Here is a 23,497-nt window from a genome sequence, read left to right as displayed (position 1 = left end):
TAATCCACCAGTAGATATTTGACCTGAAAAGAGGAAAGAATATGATATTGTCAGAACTAGTTGTCTGTCTATCTGTCTATCTTGCCTATCACTGTGACATCTCAACTCTCAGGATAAGCCATAGCTTTTCTTCTTTTTGGAGTCCATCCAAATACCTTCAACAATGTGAAATACAACTGCACATAAATAACAGGAAGGGGGAGAGCTGAATGCACCAACAACTTCTGAGCATATCGAGCCCTCTGAAACTGGAACGGTCAAATGAAGCTAGAGACATCAGCTGCTCTTTCCCTAGGATGTGCTCCCAAGGAAAATGCACAATTATTGGCCTCCTCCTCCACTGTCCCCAGCAGCTCTGGCCCCTCTGCCCTTGGCTGCTAGCTAGTAAAAGGTTTTATATTGCAGCAGGGGAGATCAGGACAACTAAGGAGAAAAAAAATTAAATAAGCCAAACCTGGTCCAAATCTGCAGGCAACTGATATACCAATAGCATCAGGGTGCAACTCCCAGCTTCATTATCCTGTGGTCTAAATGAAATATAGTGAGCAAATGCACTTTTGATCTCTTTTATTAGTCCCATTTGTTAAAATGCTGTATTATTTACAGCTTTGCACAGAGTGAAGAAATGGAATTAGAATTCCATCTTAAGAGCAAAGTGATGATAAAAACTAGTGTAGCTTTGTGAGCTTGTCTAAAGGAAGGGTTCTTGTATTGGTATGACTATATCAGCAACCCAGCACCAGGGTTTATGATCTGATTAAAGGTCTAGTCCCTGCAAAAGTGGACAAATAGTAGACTTCCCATCAACACTACCAGGATTTCTGGTGAGGTTTGCCTGTATTAGGAGTTTGAGTCAGCAACACCACTTTGGGGAGTGAGTCACCCAGACAGTAGCCACTTAATGCAGTCTTACCTGGAGATGTCAGTCCCAACTGTGGAACCAGATAAATCCAGCATTATAGCTACCTCAGTTTAAGTGAGGTACATAGCTTCACTGCAGTCAGCACTGGTCCCTGTTATTACAATGTGATTCATTTGGGCACAGCTAGGCACATCCCAAAGAAAGAGAGAAATTGAGTCCTAACTCTGCTGACTATTGCTAGACCTCCACTGATTAGTTTAGGATCTCAGTATGATTTGCTCACAAATAGATGCATATGTAGATACACCCTCAACATGCACACTTAGTCAGTAGAAGATACACTGCCACAGGATCAGTTAAAGGAGTAGAAATCGAAGTTCGGAGGCAAACCAGGTTCTTTAAAGGCATAATCTAAGTAATTATCCAGCTTCAGCCAACCTTGGTAGCTGTGTCTGTATCAGTAAAATAAACATACCTGGCACTTTTCTCTAGCACTGAGGCCAGCTGGCAAAGAATGGCCCACACCTAAACTATTAAATTCCCTTACTTTTCAGAATATTGTGGCCATGTCCAAGCTAACTACAGAAAATGGCCCCTGTCCTGTGCTAATACTCGAACTGTGCCCAGGAACTATTTGGAGCTAGGCACAAGCCAAAACTATGTCAAGGACCTTTCTAAAAATTTAATGGTATAGATGATAGGGCTCCAGTGCTGGTGAACTTTCCCTGGAACTGTTTTAATTTACTAATATAGATGTAGCTGATATGCCTTGGACAGGAGTATTCACAGTCCAGAGGTGATTTTAAAAAGAACTGTCTTTCACTATGATCTATATTCAAACATGTAAGGTAGCTAGACAGCAAATTTCAAGTTCAAACTCAAGTCAAGCACTTCCAATGGTGCTTCCAGCAGCATTTAAAGACTGAACCTATTCAGACAAAATCAGTAGGTGCTTTGTTTGTTCTGTTGCTGAGATCAAGCATAGGACCTTGTTGACTGATTATTCAACTAGGCAGACGTAAATTGGGAACATTACCAGATGCTTACTGGCTAATAAAAGATTGCAAAAGCAGGTCCATTGCCATTTAATAACACCCCAGATCATTACTCACCATTACTTTCCAGTTTTCTGTCCAGTGATTGATGACTCCTGTGAGGCTTGAGCAACTCGTTTGCTCACATCTTCAGAGCTGCAGTGCTGGTACATCTTCATCCAGGTGGCTGGCAGGATAACTGCATACAGAGTCAATTACTTGAAACTTAAGCTTCAAGAAGAGAGGAAGAAGAGGGATGCCAGCTTATTCTATAGGTCTCCCTCTTGAAACCACACCTCAGTAAATTTGTTTCACCTTGGACAAGATTATCAGTTTTTTGACCTCTCATAAACCTATGTTATTAGCGAAAGGCAGGGAGGACAGCTTTAAGACAAGAGTGAGAAGGTGTGTTTGTGTATATGTGTGTATGTTGTGTGTATGTATATGTATGTGTGTCTTTTTCAAATGCAATCTGTCATGTATCATTGTGAGACTTGCTTTCCAGGATGAACTAAACCAGAGAGGAGGTGCTGCTGAATGCAGTCACGATACAGCAGCCCAGGGCTGTAAACCATGTCCTGTGCTGTTGTCAGGAACAGGTGTACCACTGGCAGCAAATGTTCAGCATTAGCTTTTTGAGGGGCTGCCTCAAACTGCCTCTTCATTTCAGCCTCTTTATCAAGAGACATCAGGTTCCACGGGATGATTTGTGCTGCCAGAGCTTTTCAGGGTTAGGAAAACAGATGGCTTTGTCTGGAGTGCAGGCTGGTCCAGGCTAGTCTTACCTGGTGTTTGTGCTCAGAGATGTTGTTGGCACATGAGGACATTTCTGGCAAAGGTAGCAGAGACACTTCTTATACAAGGTGTTGGACCCCTGCCTCACACATGTCTCAATCCCACAGTCACTCCAGCTAAAGGCATATAGTCTGGGCAAAGGAGTTCCTGGAGCTAACATAGAAAAAACAAACAAACAAAAAACCTCCTCGAAGCTGAATGAGTTAGATGAATTGACTCCTGCTTGAGTCTGACCTGCCTGGGTTCTTCTGATCCCCAAATGGCAACTCTTCCACTGAGAAAAAGAATGGCACCTTAGGTAGCCTGTAGGTACAACATTCAATCACTAAGGGTGTTTTTATTGCTGGTTGCTCTCCATGGTTGATTGGTTGATGTGCTGGCAAGGTGTGAAACTACTTATGGAAACCATGTTAGGAAAGCACTAGAGTTAATCTTTCTCAACTGCAAAGGCAACATAAAGAAAGACTCTGCAGTAATTGCCAGTTAACAAAACCCCTTGTATGGCTTAAGTGGCCAAAAATCAAACTATCCATGCCAATGAATACCATAAGGGAGAGCTTATTAAATTCATGTCTTTCTTATTGCCATAATGAGGAAGTAGCAGTAGGTATATCAGGTTCCCTTCTTTGTGAATATTGGAAGGTAAAGGAAAGGTTATGCTGGTAAGTGAAGAAGGGCATAGAAAGAGAGTTACTCTAGTCATTACAGAGGAGAAGAGAACAAGACAGAGAACAAGTGCCTTGAAGCCATGCATCACATCTGCTGACACCTAGAGCAAAGGTTACCCCAATCTTTGTGTGCTGGTACTGTGGCACCGGCATTTGGATCGCCAGGCTTCACAGTGTTGTGTCTGAAATGGCACACAGTGCCTGGGACCCCATGGCACAGCGTCCTGGGACCCCGATCTGTAACAACCCCTCCTACCCTCCATCCCCCATTGGCAACCATCCTCTCCTCACTTTCCTCCCCACCCACCCACCCACCCACCTACCTGCTCACTCCCTCCCTACCGCCACCCTCACCCCTTTCCCCATGTTCATTCTCAGTGGTCGTTGCATGTACGTGCCTTGGCTCCCTTCAGCTCATTAAGCCCTCTGCCTTGCCTCATGTTTTGACAGGTTTTGTGAGTTTTGACAATCCTGCCAGTGCCCAAGCTGCCATCCAGGCTATGAACGGCTTCCAGATTGGCATGAAGAGGCTGAAGGTGCAGCTCAAGAGGCCAAAGGATGCTAATCGTCCCTACTGAAGAGTTGTGGGAACCGCTGGATACAAAGCACTAGCACAGGTAACTGCATGGGGCAGGGGATGTCAGCTGTGGTCTTAGCCTCTCTTTGTGTTGCAGACTCTTGAAATGATTCAGCTCTGTGATCCTCTAGCTTCTGCCTTTTTCACTTAGACCTCTGGCTAGAGCCACACCACTCAGACACACACTCACACATAAACCAGGAACTGTTTGTGTGTGCACCTTGTTAGAAAGAGAGGTGGAAGGATGCTTAATGAGGGATTGAGTGCTTAACAAGTGCTGAGGGAGCTGGCAGATGTTATTGCTAGGCCACTCTCCATCATCTTTGAAAGGTCTTGGAGAACAGGAGAGGTGCCCGAGGACTGGAAGAAAGCCGATGTCACTCCAGTCTTCAAAAAGGGCAAGAAGGAGGACCCAGGAAACTGCAGGCCAGTCAGCCTCACCTCCATCACTGGAAAGGCGATGGAGCAGCTCATCCTGGATGTCATCTCGAAGCATGTGGAGGAAAAGAAGGTGATCAGGAGTAGTCAGCATGGATTCACCAAGGGGAAGTCATGCTTAACCAATCTGATAGCCTTCTATGATGGAATGACTGGCTGGGTAGATGAGGGGAGAGCAGTGGATGTTGTCTACCTTGACTTCAGCAAGGCTTTCAACACTGTCTCCCATAACATCCCCACAGGTAAACTCAGGAAGTGCGAGCTAGATGTGTGGACAGTGAGGTGGACTGAGAACTGGCTGAATGGCAGAGCTTAGGGTGTTGTGATCAGTGGTGCAGTCTAGTTGGAGGCCTGCAGCTGGCGGTGTCCTGCAGGGGTCAGTTCTGGGTCCAGTCTTGTTCAACTTATTCATCAGTGATCTGGATGAAGGGACAGAGTGCACCCTCAGCAAGTTTGCTGATGATGCAAAACTGGGAGGAGTAGCTGATACACCAGAGGGCTGTGCTGCCATTCAGAGAGCCCTGGACAGGCTGGAGAGTTGGGCAGAGAGGAACCTTATGAAGTTCAACAAAGGCAAGTGCAGGGTCCTGCACCGAGGGAGGAATAACCTCATGCATCGGGACAGGCTGGGGGTTGACCTGCTGGAAAGCAGTTCTGCAGAGAAGGACCTGGGAGTCCTGGTGAACAACAAGTTAACCGTGAGCCAGCAATGTGCCCTTTTCAGTGGTGTTCATTGACAGGACAAGAGGCAATGGGCACAAACTGAAACACAGGCAGTTCCATCTGAACATGAGGAAAACCTTTACTGTGAGGGTGACAGAGCACTGGAACAGGTTGCCCAGAGAGGTTGTGGAGTCTCCTTCTCTGGAGATATTCAAAACCCGCCTGGATATGATCCTGTGCTATGTGTTCTAGGTGACCCTACTTGAGCGGGGGCGGGGGTTGGACTAGATGATCTCCAGAGGTCCCTTCCAACCTCAACCACTCTGTGATTCTGTGATTGGGCCAAGCTCCCTACCCCAGTGGCATCCTGCATTTCTGAAAAGTCTTCCTGGTCACTAGAGGGGAGTCGACAGCTGTCCTGATTCCCCTTGCTCCGCCAAAGAGCATTTTTGGTGGCTGAAGAAAATCTGCAATTAAGATGTGGGACTAGGCTGCAGTTTAATCCCAGGTGATGGGGCTGGGACAGTGTCTGTCTCAATAGCTCTGTGTTGCAAACGTTTCAAAGCATTCTTCATTCTTCATGCGATATAGTCTGCATCCAATTTCATCCCAGCATAATAACTATGTGTGAGTACATCTCCCTGACAATTAAATGATCCATAATTTCTTTCTTCCTAAGCCCAAGAAATTAATAAAAGGATCCATGCTCACATCTTGCTTAGTTACTGTTAACTCCTGTGTGTAGATAAAACCCAACCAAAGCTAAGCAAGCTTTGCTTGAGCGAGCACCTAGAAATATTTGAATGACGGTCTCATTGTTAGACTCACTTACTTTGTGGTGGTGGTGGAAAGGAGATAGCTTGGTGTTCCAAGGAAACTTCTAATGCATGGAATAGTACCAAAAATATCAGAAAAACAAGCTTGTGTCACTGGATTCTGAGCCTATTCCTAAAGACAAAAATGGAGAACAGACACTAAATAATGTATTCCAAAGTGCTTATATGTCTTCAGAGTCTAAGCCTCATTTTTAAAGGCCCTGTATTCCCAGGTGCTTAATAATCAAAGCACCTAACTCCCACTGTTTTTGCAAATATTTAGGGGGATCAGGACTCTTGGTGCCATGGACTTCCTATGTCTGCATTGTACCGTGCAGCAGAAACCAGAGATCTCTAAGGTGAAGTTGGATGGCAGTGGTCTGTGCTGTGTAAACACACCAGCTTGCCTTGAGCTAACTGGGAGATTCCCTGCACTGCAGTATACTGTGTCATGAATATGGCAGTGACTTTTGATGATGGGGCTTAGGATTTTAACTCAAATAGTCATCTTTGAACAATACAACCTTCCCATATGCCATGACAAAATGACATGAAGCATCAGTCGGTTCTCTTTTCAAACAGAACAGTGATAGCATTACAGATAGTGCCCCACCTTTAGCTGCTGAGAGTAAAAAGCATGGTGGTGCAGCCATCCTGAACGATACCAAACATAGAATGCTGCTATTCCTGATGATGTTTCCAAGCATATTTTACATTGCATGGTATCACAGATGATAGGTGAGCTTCCACCTCCCAGGGTATCAAGCATCGCTGTCAAAGAAGGGTATGAGGATTGGCAAATTACATTTGTATCAGCAGCGGCAAAGCTGAATCTGCCCTGTTGAATGGATTTTGCCATTCTTTGTAATTCAGCTCCCTCCTTTTCTGCTGGGCCCAAAACATACTGTCTGTTTTCCACCACTGGCTGGTTTTCCCATTAGATAATTCCTGGAGAAGCATAAATATAAAAATGAATGTGTGTGTTATAGAGACAGGAAATTCTCTCTGTTGTCAAAGCCATTCCACACCAGAGACTCTCCAATAAGCCCAGCACTCAAGGTGACCCTAAGCTGCAATAAGCAGTTTGCATTCCCAAATTTTGCTTCCACTGGGAATTTCTGGATCTCTGATTTGGGACACAGAGGTGGTTAGGTGGCCTTTCTAGGCCATTATGGCTGTAATGTCTAAGACTCAGTGATTTTGATCCAGGCCTTGCTGACCCATCTAAGATTTGGTCAGGACATCCCTATCTTCAACCTTTCCAAAGAACTGCAAAGTGTTCTAATTTTTCATGGATATACGTAACATCCTTGAAAATACTTTGTTACAGCCTCAGAGCAGTATCTATTCTACTGAGAATTAAGGACTGGTATCAAAATGGTTGTGAAAGAGATACTGCACTGAAGATGAAATGGAGCGGATCAAGAAACCTTTCAGTAAACATATTAGGTGCATGTGCTAATTTCACAGGGATTACTGGGATTTTAGGATCTCTGTGGCAATAAAGACTCAAGATACAGCCTCCATAGTTCAGTATCTCCCTTATACATGACTATGCAAAGATAACTATCAACATGTTCCCCCTCTTCAAATACCTCTTTTCTTTTCCTTGCTTATGACAAGGCCTCTTGGAAGCTTGAAACCAAGATGCGTTTCCATATCCAAATGCTTTTTGCTTCATCACACTGGCTTGTTATTGCAGGTTTTGCTCAGAAGTGCTGGGGCAGAATGGGAGATGCATGCATGCTATTTTGTTCATGCAGGGACTGCCTTTGTTGGAGAGATTTTCAGTAACACCTGCAGAGTGATTGAGGAACACAGTTCCATTCAGTTTTGGAAATCTCTCCTTGGTTCGTTGGTGCCAAGCAGTGGGTTTATATTGTGGTGTAGCTGTGATCGCGGAATCTATGCTTGATTCTTACTGTAGCGTAAGAAAGTGCTGGGCTGTAGACTCTTGTGTGCTGTTAGAGATTTCCTAGGATCAGTCCACAGTATTTTGCCTGTCGTGGTTCTTTATGAAGCACTCTACCTCTACCTGTCATCACCAGGCTGACCTTCAGGTCTGGGCCTTTTTCTTATAAAAAGGTCACTCAGTAGTAGGGCTAGGGCTTCCTCCACACTCAAAATAAATTATACAGAAAGAAATCAGCTGTAAAATAGCAATAAAATTGCAAATCTCTCTCTCTGAGCACTTCTTTCCTCTGCTTATGGAAAGCAGGAGAACAGTCTTAAATAGTTGCCTCTAACTGAGAAGTCCTTCAGTTTTCTTGACTTTCACTTTGATTCTAATTCTCAGCTGTCCAGCAAAATCATCTCACCTGTTACCACCAAATCAGTTCTACCCTCTGCTCATAGGTATAGAGGTGTAGACAGTCCCTATCAAATTGGAGGGAACATAGCCTTAGAGGGAAGCCCATCTTGGTGAACCTGTTGGAAGAGCCAAAGATCCATCTGTCTTTTAGCAAGAGAGAGATCTGAAAGAAGCTTTTTGTGTGTTGCCTTTCACCTAACAAAAGGGATTAGCCAAGTGCGTGTGGTGCCCCAGGAGGGCACCGAAGGAGGGTATCACAAGGAGCGATCTGATTTAGCACAGGAAGTACCTTGCCAAGTTAGAATGGAGAGGATACTTGGAAGTGGCAAGGGAGAGCCAAAAGCTCAGAAGATCCAGCCCCCTCTTCAGCTCATCTGTTTTCTGGTGCGAGGAAACATCCATACCCGTACCTTACAAACAGACACAGGACTTTTAGTCATGCTCTGACAAGGCCAGATACAAGGCAACTTCCAGCCAGGGCTGTGCAATAGCAGTCAGCACAGGGCTGAGCGCTCACTAATAAACATTACTTAGAGATGGGTCAGTTGTCCTTGGCTCAGCACTGTGTACCCCCATGGGTGGTTTGATGTGCAACCTCCAGTCTGGCTCCAAAATACCACTGGAAGTCTTTGACTGGTCCAGTCGGTAGACAGCATCATTACTGCAATGAGAAGTTTCCTAAAAACACTAGGATTGAAGCCAGCTGGGCCCCCTGGTACCACACAGAGAGCTATTGCAAAGCTTGAGAGCTCCCTTAACTGGAAGAAACACAATAACCCCTATATGTTTTTTATCTTCTTTTACTCTGGTTGCAGTTCTTCAGGGTACTTATCTCAATTCCAATTTGAAGCATGTGCATAGCCATATTGACATCAGGGCAATTAATTGTGTGCTTCAAGAGTATGCTTGCGAAACTTTTTAATTGGGATTTTTCTAAGGAAGAGCTTTGTTTTATCAAATTCCTTTCCAAAAATAAGAAGCTGCCAACAAAAACACAAGCAGCACCCAGTTTGATGTAAGCCACCAGAGTGTTTTTTCCAGGAAAGAAAGATCTTCACTCAATTTTAATTCTGAATGCACTTTTTTTTTTTTTTTTAATTTATAATTCTCCCTTTTGGGACACAAGCAGTCTAGGCCATAGTGATTTCAAGTCCTTTGTTTTCCTTGGAAGTACTCTAAAGTTGCTGTCAAACACTGAAAGGGTCTCTGTGATGTGGCAAATAAGCCCACAAGCTGCGGCAAGCAAAGCCCTGAAGAATTCCAATGGCAAAACACTTCCAAAATGGCTGCCTCTGTTCTCGCCTTTTCCTCCTAATTACCGAGGTGGTTGTAGCAAAAGGCAAGGAGGCTGGGTGGGGGGAAAGAAAGCAAAAGCAAGAGAGGAGGATCATTTGAGGCAGCTCTGCCAAAATCAATATATTCTATTACAAATCCCCCCTCAGGACTAGGAAGCAAGCATTTGGAGGCACTTAATGTATCTTTCAGAGAGTAAATGCATGAAGTAATGAAAAAAAGTAAGTTCTGAAACCCACAACTCACTTGGGTGGCCACTCCTCAGAGCCATTATGTACTGTATGGCATGGCAAGCTGAAGGCAGACGCTGCCATGCCTTGGAGGTGCATGGGGGAGCCCTTTGGGCAGCCAGCACTGATGTCCCGCTAGGACCAACTGCAAGATAAGCTCCTCTTTTCCTTCCACCGCATGGAGATGTGTCCATGTGCTTCCAGCTCCCCCGAATGGGGTCTAGGGGCAAGTTCCCAACTGTTTCATCCATGGTAAGCTAGTAGAAATCATAATAGGACAATATTGACTAGAACTGCCATAATTCACAGCTTGTCAGTATTTGGGACTTAACAGATCACCATAGAAGAATCCAGTTGGTATATCACTAAAAGACATGGCACAGAAGAATAGCGAAGATCCTGTCCATTTTCGTTCTGTGGTTTCATTGTGGTGACTGATCATTAGCAAAGCGTTATTTACCTCCTCAGGGACTCTACTCTTGAAGTTTTATTTAAAGCTAGAGATGGCGGGGGATGTTTGGATCAAAGCAATCTGGAGCACTGGGATGGAACCGAGTGAGACAAAGTGAGTGTGAGGGAGAGGAACTGAGTGAGGCAAAGTGAGGCAGAACAGGGGAAAAAAGGGCCAACAGTAAGTTCTTTTTTTTTTCAGCTGTGCTGTAGTCTTCCAAGGGGAGTAGTGGCAAAGCACTAAAAGACTGCGTGTCCGGGCAACCTGCTTCACTAAAATATCAGGGGAAATAACAGCGTTCAAAGTCTGAGTACAGAGAAAAGATGTTCAGATCCTCCTTCACAGCGCCTCAAACATGTGCTGATGTGTGGTTTATTGTAGCTTGTTATTGCAGCTGGCTGGAACAAGTGATATTTTTCAGATAGGAAATGTCATTTTTTCCATTGGAATGTACTGGTTACCAAACTGGAAAACATTGCATTTTTCTCATTATCTGTTCCCTGATAAGAGAGAAAAAAGAAATGAAAAAAAATCCATTTTTGAAATAAGCAGGCATTATCAGCCAAAATTCAAACAAACAAACAAAATTCCAAATGGCCATGAAAAGCAATGTTGATGGAACATTTTTGGCTGTCTCTTCCTGTCATTTCAGATCGCTTCAATGTAAAGCCAAATGAAAGTCTAGTTTTTACTGAATTTTGGGCTGCTTAGCCCTCTCAGATAGGCTTGTATTTCTTCCAGTGAGAAACTATTCTGCAATTGCCTGTTCATCTTGAGATTCAGATGAAATATCCTTTATCAGAATCTAATCCCATTTCTTGTAGTTATGCCTCCTACAATCATGCTAACCAATTCCTCTTCCTCCTGCACAGATTACTGTCATTTCCCTCCTTTAGTCATCACTTAGATCATTTAGGACTTGCTTACATTATGGAAATTTGCACAAGTATAATTACATCAAAACAGTACTCCAGCACAAGCTTTAATACAAGTGAATAAAGTGAGAATGAAATCAGCACAGCTTCATTTAGGAAAGTCTCTTTAGGTACTGGAAAAACATCAGATCAACCCTTTTTTTTTCTGAATTACTTTTCCTTTTAATTTCCACTGACAACTGTAGTTAAATTAAACATCCCTCACAGTGTGCTTGTAACCTAATCTTTGCACTATTGTGCTAGTACATGAGAGTGTGGAAGTGAAGATAACTGGAAGAGCCTTGTAAACAAACTATATAAAGTGTTTGCAAAACTGACAAGGAAACCTTTTTGTTTTCTTGCTGATCATTTTTAACCTGTCTGCCCATTTAAATTACTAATAACTTTATTATGGTAAAATTCTCATGTCTGTTCTATAAACCACAGTTTCAATACCAGTGCATGCAAAATTCCATTTGCTAATTATTGTAGTTATTCTAAGATTGGCACACAATATAATGCACTGATGGAAAACGACAATAATTAATTACTGCATTTACTCCAAAATTACAATCAGTAATTACTGCTCTGAGACTGAATTCCATTCAGCAATATTTGGAACTTGTTCTTCCTCAAAGCAGGGCAGCTTTTCAGGAGTATTGCTGTGTTTGCATCTAAATGAGTCCATGTAGGTCACTAACAGATCCGCACTATTTGTCATGGGAGTGATAGAGCAGCACAATGCAATACCATAACACTTTCTTTTAGTTCAGAGCATGAATTCTCCATTGAAACCCATGTTGCCATTTTTTTAAACATTAGATAATGCAATTATTGCAAAATTAAATAGTAGGTATGAAAGCAGCCTCCCACTTCTCATCCCATGATGATACAGTTGGTGCTGATGCTCTAACATAAACTTTTTCAGGCCTGTGAGAACTTTTCCCAGTGACTCCACCAGCAAGGAGTGCTGAATTATCCCTACCATGAAAGGACCAGAAGCTTGGTACCAATGCGCCACTCTCAAAGGTTTCCAACAACAAAACCCCAAAGCCCCACGGCTGACAGAGGGGCTGCAGTATTCAGCCACCTAACCAACAAGATTACTGGGGGGGTCTCGTATGGACCATGTCATGCAAATTGGCTGAGTAGGTCAGACTTAGAGCCCTTTGATCTAAACAGTGTGAACGTTCATTGCTTCAGTTAATGGGCAGCTGCAGTGAGCCAAACACAGTACCCTTCTACAGAACTTTTTCATTTAGTTCAGCCAGCACGGAGATTTGCTAGGTCAGTGCATGAGGGACTGTAACTTGAAGAAAAACTGGAAAATGCAGGCCAAGAAGCAGAGGGATGTTTTAAGCAGCTGTGATTTTAAATGAGCGTCCAAGAGACGGAAAAACACAGGAGACACCCGTAGCCAAAATGTTTGTTTCGGCAGCAGCAGACCTTGACAGGATGCAATCCTGTGCTAAATAAAATAGGTATAAAGAGAATGAGAGAGGGGTAAGACCCACACAGAAAGGAGCTTGGGATAATCCACGATGAATTCTAAAAACAAGGGGACATTTTCATACAGGATCTTCAAATAAGTGACAAGCCAGAAAAGTCTTTTGATACTGGGGCATTGGAGAGAGCAGTGCACACTAATGAGTGGATAAGAAATAAGCACAGTGCCAATTTGCAAATACAAGTACCTGGGGAGCACAGAGAGAGCAAAGGGCAAGCAGTTCATAGCTCAGTGTGCAAGACCATAACAGTCTAGGACTTCGGGCAAGAGCTGTTCCTCTTAGATGGCCCTATGCTTCAGATGCTTCCAGACTAACAGATCTGCCTGTGGTGTGTTTAATTGAAAGACAAACATCAGCATCACGAACATGCTTTCTTGTCCAGAGAAGGATGATGTGGGCAGCATAGGCCAAAGGCAGGGCACAGCCCTGTGGCCCTCAAGAAAAGTGAATTACCAGAGAAGCTTAACATGGGAAACTGGAAACGCCCAATAAAATCAAAGTTACAAGTCAGCTCCCATACATGGTTCACAGGACTCAGGTGACTTCTCCAGCGTAGATCAGTAGGCTGAAAATGGTCTGATCTTATTGCCGTTGACCTTTCAGGGCTACTGCAGAACCATGATTTGGAGCTGTATTGGGTAGTGTTTGGCACTTACACTACAGGTATAAAGGAACGGGAGGCTGAAAAACTCCATGAAATTTAGTCTGCAGGGGAATACTGCTACAGGAGCTGGCAAGAATCTTAATAAGGGGTTGCAGAGTGCTCCATCAATGTGAGCACCTTAAATTGATGTCCTTATGGTTTGGAAGGCATATACAATCAGCTGCACTAGAACACTGTTTCTCATTCCCACAGTTATATCCAGTGATATATCAAATGCAATAATTGCATATTTGAATAATTCATGGGTACGGTAACTTTGGCCAGATACAAGTGAATATCAAAACTCTGGTCTCTGAAGTGTTTGATTCGGCTATAGCAGAGAATTGAAGGTTTACAAACCCTGTTTCCCAGGTGTCTTTCATCCTGCCCTGAGACTGCAGTTAGAGAAAAGACAGCTTTTATTTCAAATGGGCCATTTTTCTGCTTAGCTGAGCTTCATCCAGCTCTTTGGAAAGATTGCGTAGAAGGCTGAGCTGGAGGGGGAAAGGAGGACAGCAGTTAAGTCATTTCCCAACCAAGAAGTACTGTGAATGAAAACACAGTGCTCTTCCTGGAAAGGTCCTAGCCACAGCTGTGATCAGGTGAAGTTCTCAGGTAGTGTCAGTCACCAGCATCTCTGAAGTCAGTGGAGTGGCACTAATCTATGGCAGCCAAGGATTTAGGCCTGCTATTATTTATTCAACCCTAAACAATTTCCTAACAGAGATATTTCAGTCATTTACAAAAGCAGAGAGAGATGCAATGCCACTATTCTGGTCACTCTGGTCTTTTTAGGGCAGAGAGATTAGGGAATGTACATGCCTATCTCAAAACACATTCCTGTGTCTGAGTTAAAAAAAAAAGAAATTTATGACACGGAATTGCGAAAAGGAGAAATTATGTTGCCATCCCTTGAAAGCTGTGGTTAGACACAATATTCTCTCTGGAAAAATGGATTTCTCCAATTATTGGGAGAGAAATTCTCCATCCCCATCCCTTCAGCTCTCCCCTTTTTGCTGTGTAGGATGGATCTAGCAACTGGTCGCTCTGAAACATCTATCCCATATAAAGCAGGGTAACTGATCATTCAGAATTACTGTGCATGTTTACTAGCTGCCTAGTGCTTTGCCCCAGCAATGAAACATAACTGGAATAGTCTTTGCTTTTCAAATTAAAAAGCCACTCTCCCTTCAAGCCTGGGAAAGGGAGCATTTTCAAGTCTGGCCCAGCTCTTTAAAATCTTTACAGCAACCAGATGCCTGCCTTTGAGATTCCTGGCTATGTAAGGCCCTGTCCTTGAAGCCAACAGACATCTTTCAGTTGATTTGAGCGAGCCGTGGACTGGGGCCCTGGTTCCCATGGTAGAGTGCTGTAATACAATATCTTTATAAAAAGTAGTTTATTCCAAAAGAAGACAGGATCTCATTACCTTGATTTCTAAGGACTGGGAAGCAATGGTGCCAGCTCCTGAACCCAGCATGAACCCCATGAAATTCATGGGCTGTGAAGTCAACTACAAATTTGTCTTTGCTGGATAAGGTTCTTTTTTCTCCCCTCTTGAGGAAACATCTCCACCCATTGCCAAGCATTGCATCCCATCTCCTGTGAAATATGGCAAGTGAATGCTTTCCATGCTCTATATTTTCCTCTGTGCATTCTCCTTGCATGGCACACATTGCTCCATAATGGCAGAATAGCTGCTGGGAAAGGGAGCCAAACAGGCAGGCAACCCAGCAACTGCTCTAAGAAACTGGGCTCTCACATAGCAATTCTTAAGAGGTTTGGTGCATTCAGAAGAGGGTTTGGTATCTGAAGATCTTCCATCTTCTGCTGTTAGTTTACAAGGGCATTAGTAGGTACAGACCTTGTTAGACAAAATTCTCCTAGGAATTCATGTAGATCATTGTCCTGTTCTCTGTGAAGACAACTGCAATGCAATTTGGAAAAAGGTGCACAGATCGTTATTAGAAGTAATGGAATATCTTGCTCCTGAGAAGCATTCCTAAATGTAAACCTAAATGTAGGAATTAACTTTTCAGCAGATTGCTTTTTGCTAAGCATGCTCAAGGGCTGTGTATAATGGCATATGGACTGGCGCCATGGTTAGCTTTGGGGTTTTTTCTGTTTCAGCACAGCCACACTTTCTGACAGTTTGGCCGCTGGTACTCACCAGTGATTCCTAGAAGTAACTCCTGGATATTACTTAGGATTAAACTGAAAACCATTTCTTCCTTCAGAAATGTTCTACAATGAGATTTGTCCTGAAGATCAAAGCTAGCTCTGGAAATGCTGGGCCACCCCTTCACTGGGGAAGAAAACAGGCTTTAATGGAGCAATATTGATTTATACCAAGTAAACACCTGCTCTGGGATTTGGCCACTTATATGCAGGGAGCAGAAATCCTCTGCTTTTTCTCTTCTGGCCTTTCTCATTGCTTCTTTAATTTCTCCCCAAGTTATGTATGCTCAGTATGTTCTGCTGATTTGAGAAGTGGTAATGTCACTCTACTAGGGTTTTTATAGTTCACAGAAGGTAGGATTTGTATTTAGATAGACAGATAAACAGATGTCTGGTGCCTGAACAAAACATACAGAGGTTGACCCAAAATTTTCAGTAGTAAAATCCCAAACCATAGACTGAGAGGTCCTCAGTCTGGAAGATTTCAGATGGATTTTTATCTCTTTCCTTTGATTAATACAGTACCCTAAGCCTTTAAAACGTATTGTCCCTGTCCCTTTGCCTAAATAATTGGAGAACATCAGAATAAAGAAGGCTCAACAGCAAATAAGTAGTCTGCAGTTTCTCAGGTGTCAATGTAAAAGACGTCAGATATAGCACACTAGGAAGGCCAGGATAGATAGTTAGACATTTTTGTTATATATTCAGTTAAGGACTGTTCATCGTGACAAAGGAGAGGGAGGATCCTGTTGCCTATGCACCTGCTAAACACAGGAAAGGTGGCAATAATGCACACAGCACACTGGCAAGCCAGGCTCCGAGCCACAGTAAGTTGTGGGCTTTTTCTATACACAAGGGATATTACAGCAAGGAGCAGAAGCATTGGCAGAAGGGACCGGTACCAGGATGCCGTCCTGCCAAGCTACCTATGGAGCCTGGAGCTGCCTCCTAATGAACACAAACGGCTGGTCACAACTGGAGGCGAGCTGTTCCCCATTTGTTTGTGTTCCACAGAGTGGCAGGGATCCGCTCTCCATCAGAATAATCCAATTGAACAAAATGATTCATATTAGCAGGCACATCTGTCTGAAGCCAGAGCAGAACCCTGGTGTTAGTTTAATAAATGGCGTTCATTAAACTCAGCTGAAAATATAATCTGGAGAGACTGATGGGGTGAACAGAGCAAAGAATAAGCAAAAGGAGTTAGCAATTATCAGATGTCATTTGTTCTACTGGTACCATGGAATCAGGGCTTGTTTGCTGAAATCTTAATTTCATTTTGCTGAGGCAGAATCCATCAGAGAAGCTTATGCTGCAGCTATGATTCCTGTTTGTCAGACCTCGGTGGAGAATGGGGTATTTTTCTTTTCCCTTTTTCTACCAAACAGAACCTCTCACAGAGCAACCATATGTACTGAAGGAGCATAGAGCCCAACAGAGAGCCCAAGGACTGGAAAGATGAAGTGAGCAGCAGTTCCTTGCGCTGCAGTGCAGAGAGCATGGAAAGTGCCTTAGGACAGGGACCCTCTTCATTTCCAATGCAGCACCAGTCTAAGCATGAAGACATTACCAGGTCTTCTATCTGTTATTTCCCTTCCATACCAAGTGGGTTTATAAGCACATCGCATTTGGCTTCTGAGGTGTTCTAAGCTCTGTAGGTGCTAGTGAAAACAACCCTCCAAAGTCCGAGATCTTGATGGCCGAGTCAGGGAAACCCCTAGCAGCTGTGAATCGGATGGCCGCCTGGCAGGTCTGAGTGGCATTTCATGGAGCAGGCACGGGAAAGGAGGCACGGAGGAGCCATCCCATGCTGTAGCTCCAGACTCACCCCACATGTTCAGAGCTCAACCCTGATCAGCTGGGCTGCCCTCCTTAAGGCACAGCTCACACCCCGCTGCCAGCTCGGTGAGTGGCTTAGCGTTCCTGGCCTGAGAACTTCATGTGAAACACCAGATCCAGAGGGCCTGCTCTTAGAGGGAGGGCTGCCTTCCCCATTTCCCGTTTGGCAGAGACAAGCTTCTTGGGCCTGACTTGCAGCAATTTATGGGCTGCACGTGAAGATTGGCTGGACAAGCTGGTTTTGTGGGTTGTGTTGGTTTGGTTTAGTTTTAACTTCTCCCCACGGGTATTCAAATGGTCTTTGGTGTGTTCCAGAGTAAGGCAAGGAAGGCTTTTATATTTATAGACTTGCCAGGGCAGCACTCAAGTCCCAGCCAGTCAGAAAAAATCAAAAGAATAATGGAGGAGAAGGGAAACCTTGACCTCATAAGCTTTCAGCGTTGATTAGTTTGTTGGTGTCAGGAACCTTTTCTTGTTCAGGGCAGACTAGCTGTGAAATGATTTTTTCCCCCTTCTCTTTAATCTGTCTCCTGTATTCCCATGGGGAAGGAGGAGCCAGTACCTGCCTTCCTGGAGTTCTGTGTTAGACCAAACAAGTTGAATGGACTTGCACACCAGCAGTGAGGGGCTGGGTGGTTTTCAGTGACTCCTCTTCTCAATATGCCCTTTGGCAGCAGGCTGAGCACCTTCAATTTCCCTCAAAATTGTGTAAGAATCAGTTGCAGACATGAGCTGCTCCAGAGCTGGTCAGAGGTTGTTCTTACCCTGGAGACTACAGGGGAAGAAGAGAGAGTTGCAAAGATGGGCAGCATCTTTCTGACATTTGCCGTGGACTCCGTCATCATTAGCAGGTTTTCTTCACAGTCATGGAAGTGGATGAGACATGCATTCACTTTCACCTCTCCCCCCTCACCATTTCCCACTCAAGAAAATGCCCAACTCTTATGCACTGGGAGTAGCATAAAGGCTGAGGCTGACATTAGCCTTACCAGAGCTGGCATGTGCAGTTCAGAGCCTGAGGACTGGAGTAGAACCTGCTGCATCCTGGGGGTAGCCTCTCTAAGGCACATTTTCCTGTGAAAGCTTTCACTGGCAAAGTCTATTTGTGGCCTTTCACAATGTCTTTGTCATGCTGGCACTGAAAATGTAAAACAAAAAGAACAAAAAAATCAAAAACAGATATACAGGTTATAATCTTAGAAATAAAGAGTGTGGCTATTAAGCCTCTCTACATTTCTTTTTTAGCCCCTTAGACAGAATTTCATGACCTCAGATGACTGCAGTATTTTTCTCCAACAGCAGAGCTGTCGGAGATCCTGCACACACTTAAATCCCAGAAGAATGACACCACTAATATTAATGTTAGAAAATGAAATTACGGGGCTAGGATGCAAGGCTGGAGCACCGGACACCCCACTGAAGTTCATGGCTTTCCGTTAGGACAGCAGAGCCACACTTTGATTTCCAGCTGCAGCAAGATCAGCTGGAGGGGCTACCACCCCCAGCTACTCAGCATCTCCCCCGACCTTGCTGCCAGCTGAATGGCTCACGCAATTGATTCCTGACATATTTAAAGTCAGCTAGGCCAGCAACAACCTGCTGTTTCATGTTTAAGATGCACGGGTTCATTTAGACTAAAACGGGTTACATGGAGTGATCCCATGCAAAGCTTGGCCCCAGCTTTGAAGGAATCCAGCCTTGACTTGAGCGCGGGAAGACTAGAGGGCAGTAACGCACTCAGCCAGCACCGCTGCAGGCACAAGGGGATAGGCATCTTCAGCATGAGGTGGCTGAGGTGACAGAGACCCAGAAGCCCAAGGGTCTGAGACTGATCACACACTTGAATGGAGGCAAATGAAATCCGGGGTTTATTTTCAATACCTTTTCAAAGTACATTGAAGTAAACCCATGAACAAACCACCCTGGCAATGAAGAAATCAGAACATTGGTTCTCACTGCTTTCAAAAAAGTTGTTCTGTTTTGGATTTGTTTTTTCATTCTCAGACAAAACGTGTTGATCATTTTTTAAGGAAAGTGTTTGACTTATCACCTGCATTTTCAACCAAGAAAGGCTTTGAACAAAAATGTGATCCAGCTCTAAATTAGAACCATATAAATACCTCAGCTGTAGCAATGAAGTGAGTCACATATACATAAGTCACATACATCAATCACGTACATAAGTGTTTTCAGAATCAAATTCTGAGATACTAAAATTTGTCAAGAGCTGTGAATTCTTCAGATGGAAACTGCTCCAACGATATGGAGGAATTCTTGTCCTATCTTCCTCAAACTCAGAAAGAGTTATCATCTCCTTAGTGAAAATATCTCCTTTCAGAAATATCATATAGAACGTGGCTTCAGGAAGGTTTTTTTTTTTTTTAACAAAAAAATTAATAACATTTAATAATTAATAGAACTATGTAAGCTTATTGAGTCATCCTGGGCTTTAATCAATTTGAAATATTTGGGGCACCAATTTCCACCTTACTGCTCCTCGCTGGAGGTGCATTAGAGTTTTAGTGCAATTAAAACGAAGCAGGAAATATTTTTAGCTAATTGCGCTGTGCACCTTGAAGGTAATTTGAAGCTGCAGGCAAAAAAAATAAAATATCAGAAGCAATAATTGAGTGTTGCAAGCTGGGAGTATGTGTTCCTGACTGCATTCTGATTTAGAGGGATACAGAGGCTAAGCAAGGTGCTGAACAGACTTGGCAGAAGATGAGCAACGTCTCACCCCCAGGGAAGGGTCCCGTTGTGCATCTCAGAGAAGCAAACCCATGAGTACTGATGCTGCGCATGGGATGTGCTGCAGGTTAAAGCAGGTACAAGTCCTGCCTTCCACGGCTAGGGCTGCCACTGAACGGGCTTGGATGAGTATTTGTGGCACTCGCGCAGCCTTGCACGGTCTGTCAGGCTCAGGGTGGACCCCTGCCCCATCCTTGGACTGGCCAGGCATCTCCCAAGGCCAGTCCTGCCTCCAGCTGTCAGAGCAGGACCAGTCTCATGGCAGTTACTGGGGACTCCTGCCTGAGTCTGATTTCAGCTGGGAGGAGACCTAGGTTCTCTTCCTTGGCTGGTGGCAACCCCACACAAGCACCAACCCTAACAACTCCTTCCTGCTGTCAGTCTTCCCAGGCTGTCCTTATCTTCTGCACTAGCCTTGAGGAGACTCCCAAATCAGTTCCCCCACCTCCACCCCCACCCCTACTTTCTTATCCTGCAAGACCAGCTCCTTCCTTTGCTGCTCGGGCCCTTTGCGGTTAATATGGGTCCTCAGCCCACAGCTGACATTATGAAAAGACTAGCCTTGGCTCAGGATACACCATATTCCTGCTCCCCAGACTGGCAGATGGCAGATGGCTGTGGGTTATCGTTTCTCAAGGCAGGCACCTGAGCTCTGGGGAGGGTGTATCAGTCCACCTGCCTGGAGGTCGTAGGCAGTATAACCCTGCCTGCTGAGATCAGTGAGTTGGGCTTGATTAAGGGTCTTGAGATCATCCTACAAGGTGCCGTCGTCTGGTGGAAAAAGGGAAGGGGGGAGTCTGTGTAGCATCCCTATCTATCCCTCAGCAACTGGAATGGGAGAGTGAAGCATCAGGTTCATCAGCATTTTGATAAGCTCTTGTCAATCTACGGAGGGGAAAAAAACAGAACCAGTGGAGACTGGGCAGAGAAGCTCACTCACAGCTTCCCAATTAGACTTGGTTTTCAACCATGTACATTTTTTTTAATTAAACTGTTGGTACAATGCTCAGGAGATAGCAAACTCCTTGAGGCCCCCTTGTAATAAAGAACCTTTCATTATGTGCAGAAAGGTAGCTTCCACACAGCTTAATTTCCTCTCCTACCTAACATTCAACCTACGTTCAACTACAGTCCTGCTCGCTGCTGCGGCCTGTGAGTTTATTGCCCCGACCTTTGCGGGCAAAGCCTGTGGTTGGTGAAGCTGCACCCACCTGCCCTGCAGCCCCTACCACCCTGCATCCCCACGCTGTCCCAGCCCAGACCTGCTCTCCTCCCTCTGGACGCCCCCGGACTCATCGTCTTCAGGGCATCCCTGCCACTCTCTAACCCACATCAGGCTGTGCCCGCCTTGCCTGTCACCAGGGCGAGGAAAGCCAATGCTGTACGGGGAACCAGTGACATTTTCTGACCATCCAGGCTGGCTTCTTGAGGAGCGGCTGTTCTGTTGCAATGCTCTTTTGTCTGCTGCTGGAGACTAATGGCTATAGAGAAATAGATAAATCAGACGTGACACAGCTATTGCTGCTTGACATTTTTCCATCAAACTGGCTAGGGAAGGAGGGGGTGACCAAAAAGTGACATTTTGACCAAACTGGATGTTTCTGCAGAAAATTTTCATTTTAGTAGATTAAAAAAGAAATGCCAGCAGCACAAAAACCAAAAATGACTTGATTAAAAATGCTGGTCTTCAAACCACTAAATTTCTGTTAAAAATGGACTGGTTTTCAGATTGATTAAAAAAAGACAAAAATTAATCTCTTCCTCTCACCATCTCCCCCACCCCAGTGTTGGTTTGTTTTTTAACTAAAATATTCACAGGAAAGAAAGCCAAAATAATGACAATTTTCCCCTGGAAAATAATTGTCATTTTTCAACCAGCTCTTAATGTAACATAGTTAAATGAGAACAATCCTAGTAACAACACTGCACAGCAAGTAAGTCATAGGATTATTTGAGAGAAGGGCATTACAATTTAAGATCTAATTTTAATCGTCACCTTTAATTTATAAATGGGAAAAGTGAGGCAGGGACATCAAGCATCTTAAAAAAAAAAAAAAACAGAAAACATTAGCATTCAAAATGCTGGACTCCCATCTCCCTGTTAGAACACATTAGCTTCTCTGTCTGTATATGTGTAATTGTCTCTGTTGATATGTATGTATATACAGTACCTCTTTATATATACATATGTGTGATACATATGTGTGAATATTCATGTATATAAAGAGTCGTATATAGTGTCTGTCCCCTTTTTAACCTTTGGATGTTAGAACTGAAGCATCTGACAAAAACATTCATTTTTTGCTTCCTAAAAATAGCACCCCAAGAGTCCAGGTAAATGCATTGATTTCTGGTATAAATGATCAGGCTTCATTTTATCCCAGCATGGATGCAAAGTCCCCTTCACTGCCCTTCCCACTCTAAGACATTTGGGCTCCTAATCTTGGACTCCCCGCTACAGCCTCAGCAGCAGTCATCGCAGGGATGGAGCCCGCTGCGAAGAGCCCTGCTTCCCTCCTGCACCTCCGCCGGGCAGGCAGGGAGGGGGCGGGAAGGGGAGATCTGTGCACATGTTGGTGTTGAGGAACAGTGAGGAGGGGGGGCTGAGACAGGGGAAGGCAGAGCCCTCCAGCATTAGAAGAAAGTTGGTGCAGAGGCATAAAACAGAGAGAGAAATTGCTATAGAAACAAGAAGAAAGGCAAGGGAGAAAAACACGGGTTGGAATTTAAATAATATTGATCAGCCTCAGAGGCAATAGCTGTAAAGATCTGTCACCTGGAGGAAAAATATCTCCACTGCCTTGCCAGAGGTGTGTTCCGGCACAGGCTCTAAGAGGTGGAAGGACAGGAGCCTGACTGCAATTTTGGATGGGCTCGCAAGCACACGTGCATGTGTGCAAACACAGAGGGTAGTGGGTATGGTATGAAGATAAGGAACCTGCATATGGGGTGGGTATATGAGCAATGTTAAGCCAGCATCAGAGGCTGAGCTGTGAGCACAGGAGGCTGTCACTTCGGTAGAGGAAGAAGTGAGGGCCTTTGAGTTTCTTCAGGGAGAGGGTCCTTGCCTCCAAGACAGCACAGAAAAATGGATGGAAAAGATGATCTATGGGCAACTGGCTAGGAAGGACTGGGGGGAAGAATGCAGTAGAAATAAATGACAAATAGGAGACAGTAGAGTCACAGAGTAGAAGAGTGAGAAAGAGCTTCAACTGGAAAGTGGACTGTGAGGGAGGCAGTGTTGGGCCAATTCTCTTTGTGGTCCTGCGAAGACAGAATAATCCTGCACCTGTAGAGGGTTATATTTGCAAGCCTAGCAGATATATTCATATCCTGATATCAGTCAGATGCCCTGAAAGGTGTGTGTGAGGTGCTGCACAAGCATAGCATGAGATGCATTCCCTAGATTATATGGTGAATGTCACAGAGCATAGGAACTGCATACTTTCAGAGATCAGAACTGCACTTTCTTAGTTCATAAAGTCTTTGGGAAAGGGCCATCCCTCTCTCTCTGTTTCAGCAGCTTTTTG

The 23,497-nt window shown here is 44.3% G+C and overlaps 1 protein-coding gene across 8 annotated transcripts in view; it reads left to right on the top strand.

Moving 5' to 3' along the window:
* LOC112982201 (CUGBP Elav-like family member 4) overlaps positions 1-23,497 on the top strand; it is a 717,445-nt gene that overhangs the window by 685,217 nt on the left and 8,731 nt on the right. For all 8 annotated transcript variants that reach the window (XM_026098419.2, XM_026098415.2, XM_026098417.2 and 5 more), the window contains exon 12: positions 3,810-3,976. In XM_026098419.2, coding sequence (XP_025954204.1) covers positions 3,810-3,937 — 128 coding nt within the window. In that variant the 3' untranslated portion in view covers positions 3,938-3,976. The remainder of the gene's footprint in view (positions 1-3,809; positions 3,977-23,497) is intronic.

Source organism: Dromaius novaehollandiae, chromosome W, assembly GCF_036370855.1.
Source record: "Dromaius novaehollandiae isolate bDroNov1 chromosome W, bDroNov1.hap1, whole genome shotgun sequence".
Taxonomy (NCBI): domain Eukaryota; kingdom Metazoa; phylum Chordata; class Aves; order Casuariiformes; family Dromaiidae; genus Dromaius; species Dromaius novaehollandiae.
Note: the sequence above shows the minus strand (reverse complement) of the source record. Positions and strands in the feature narration are given on the sequence as shown.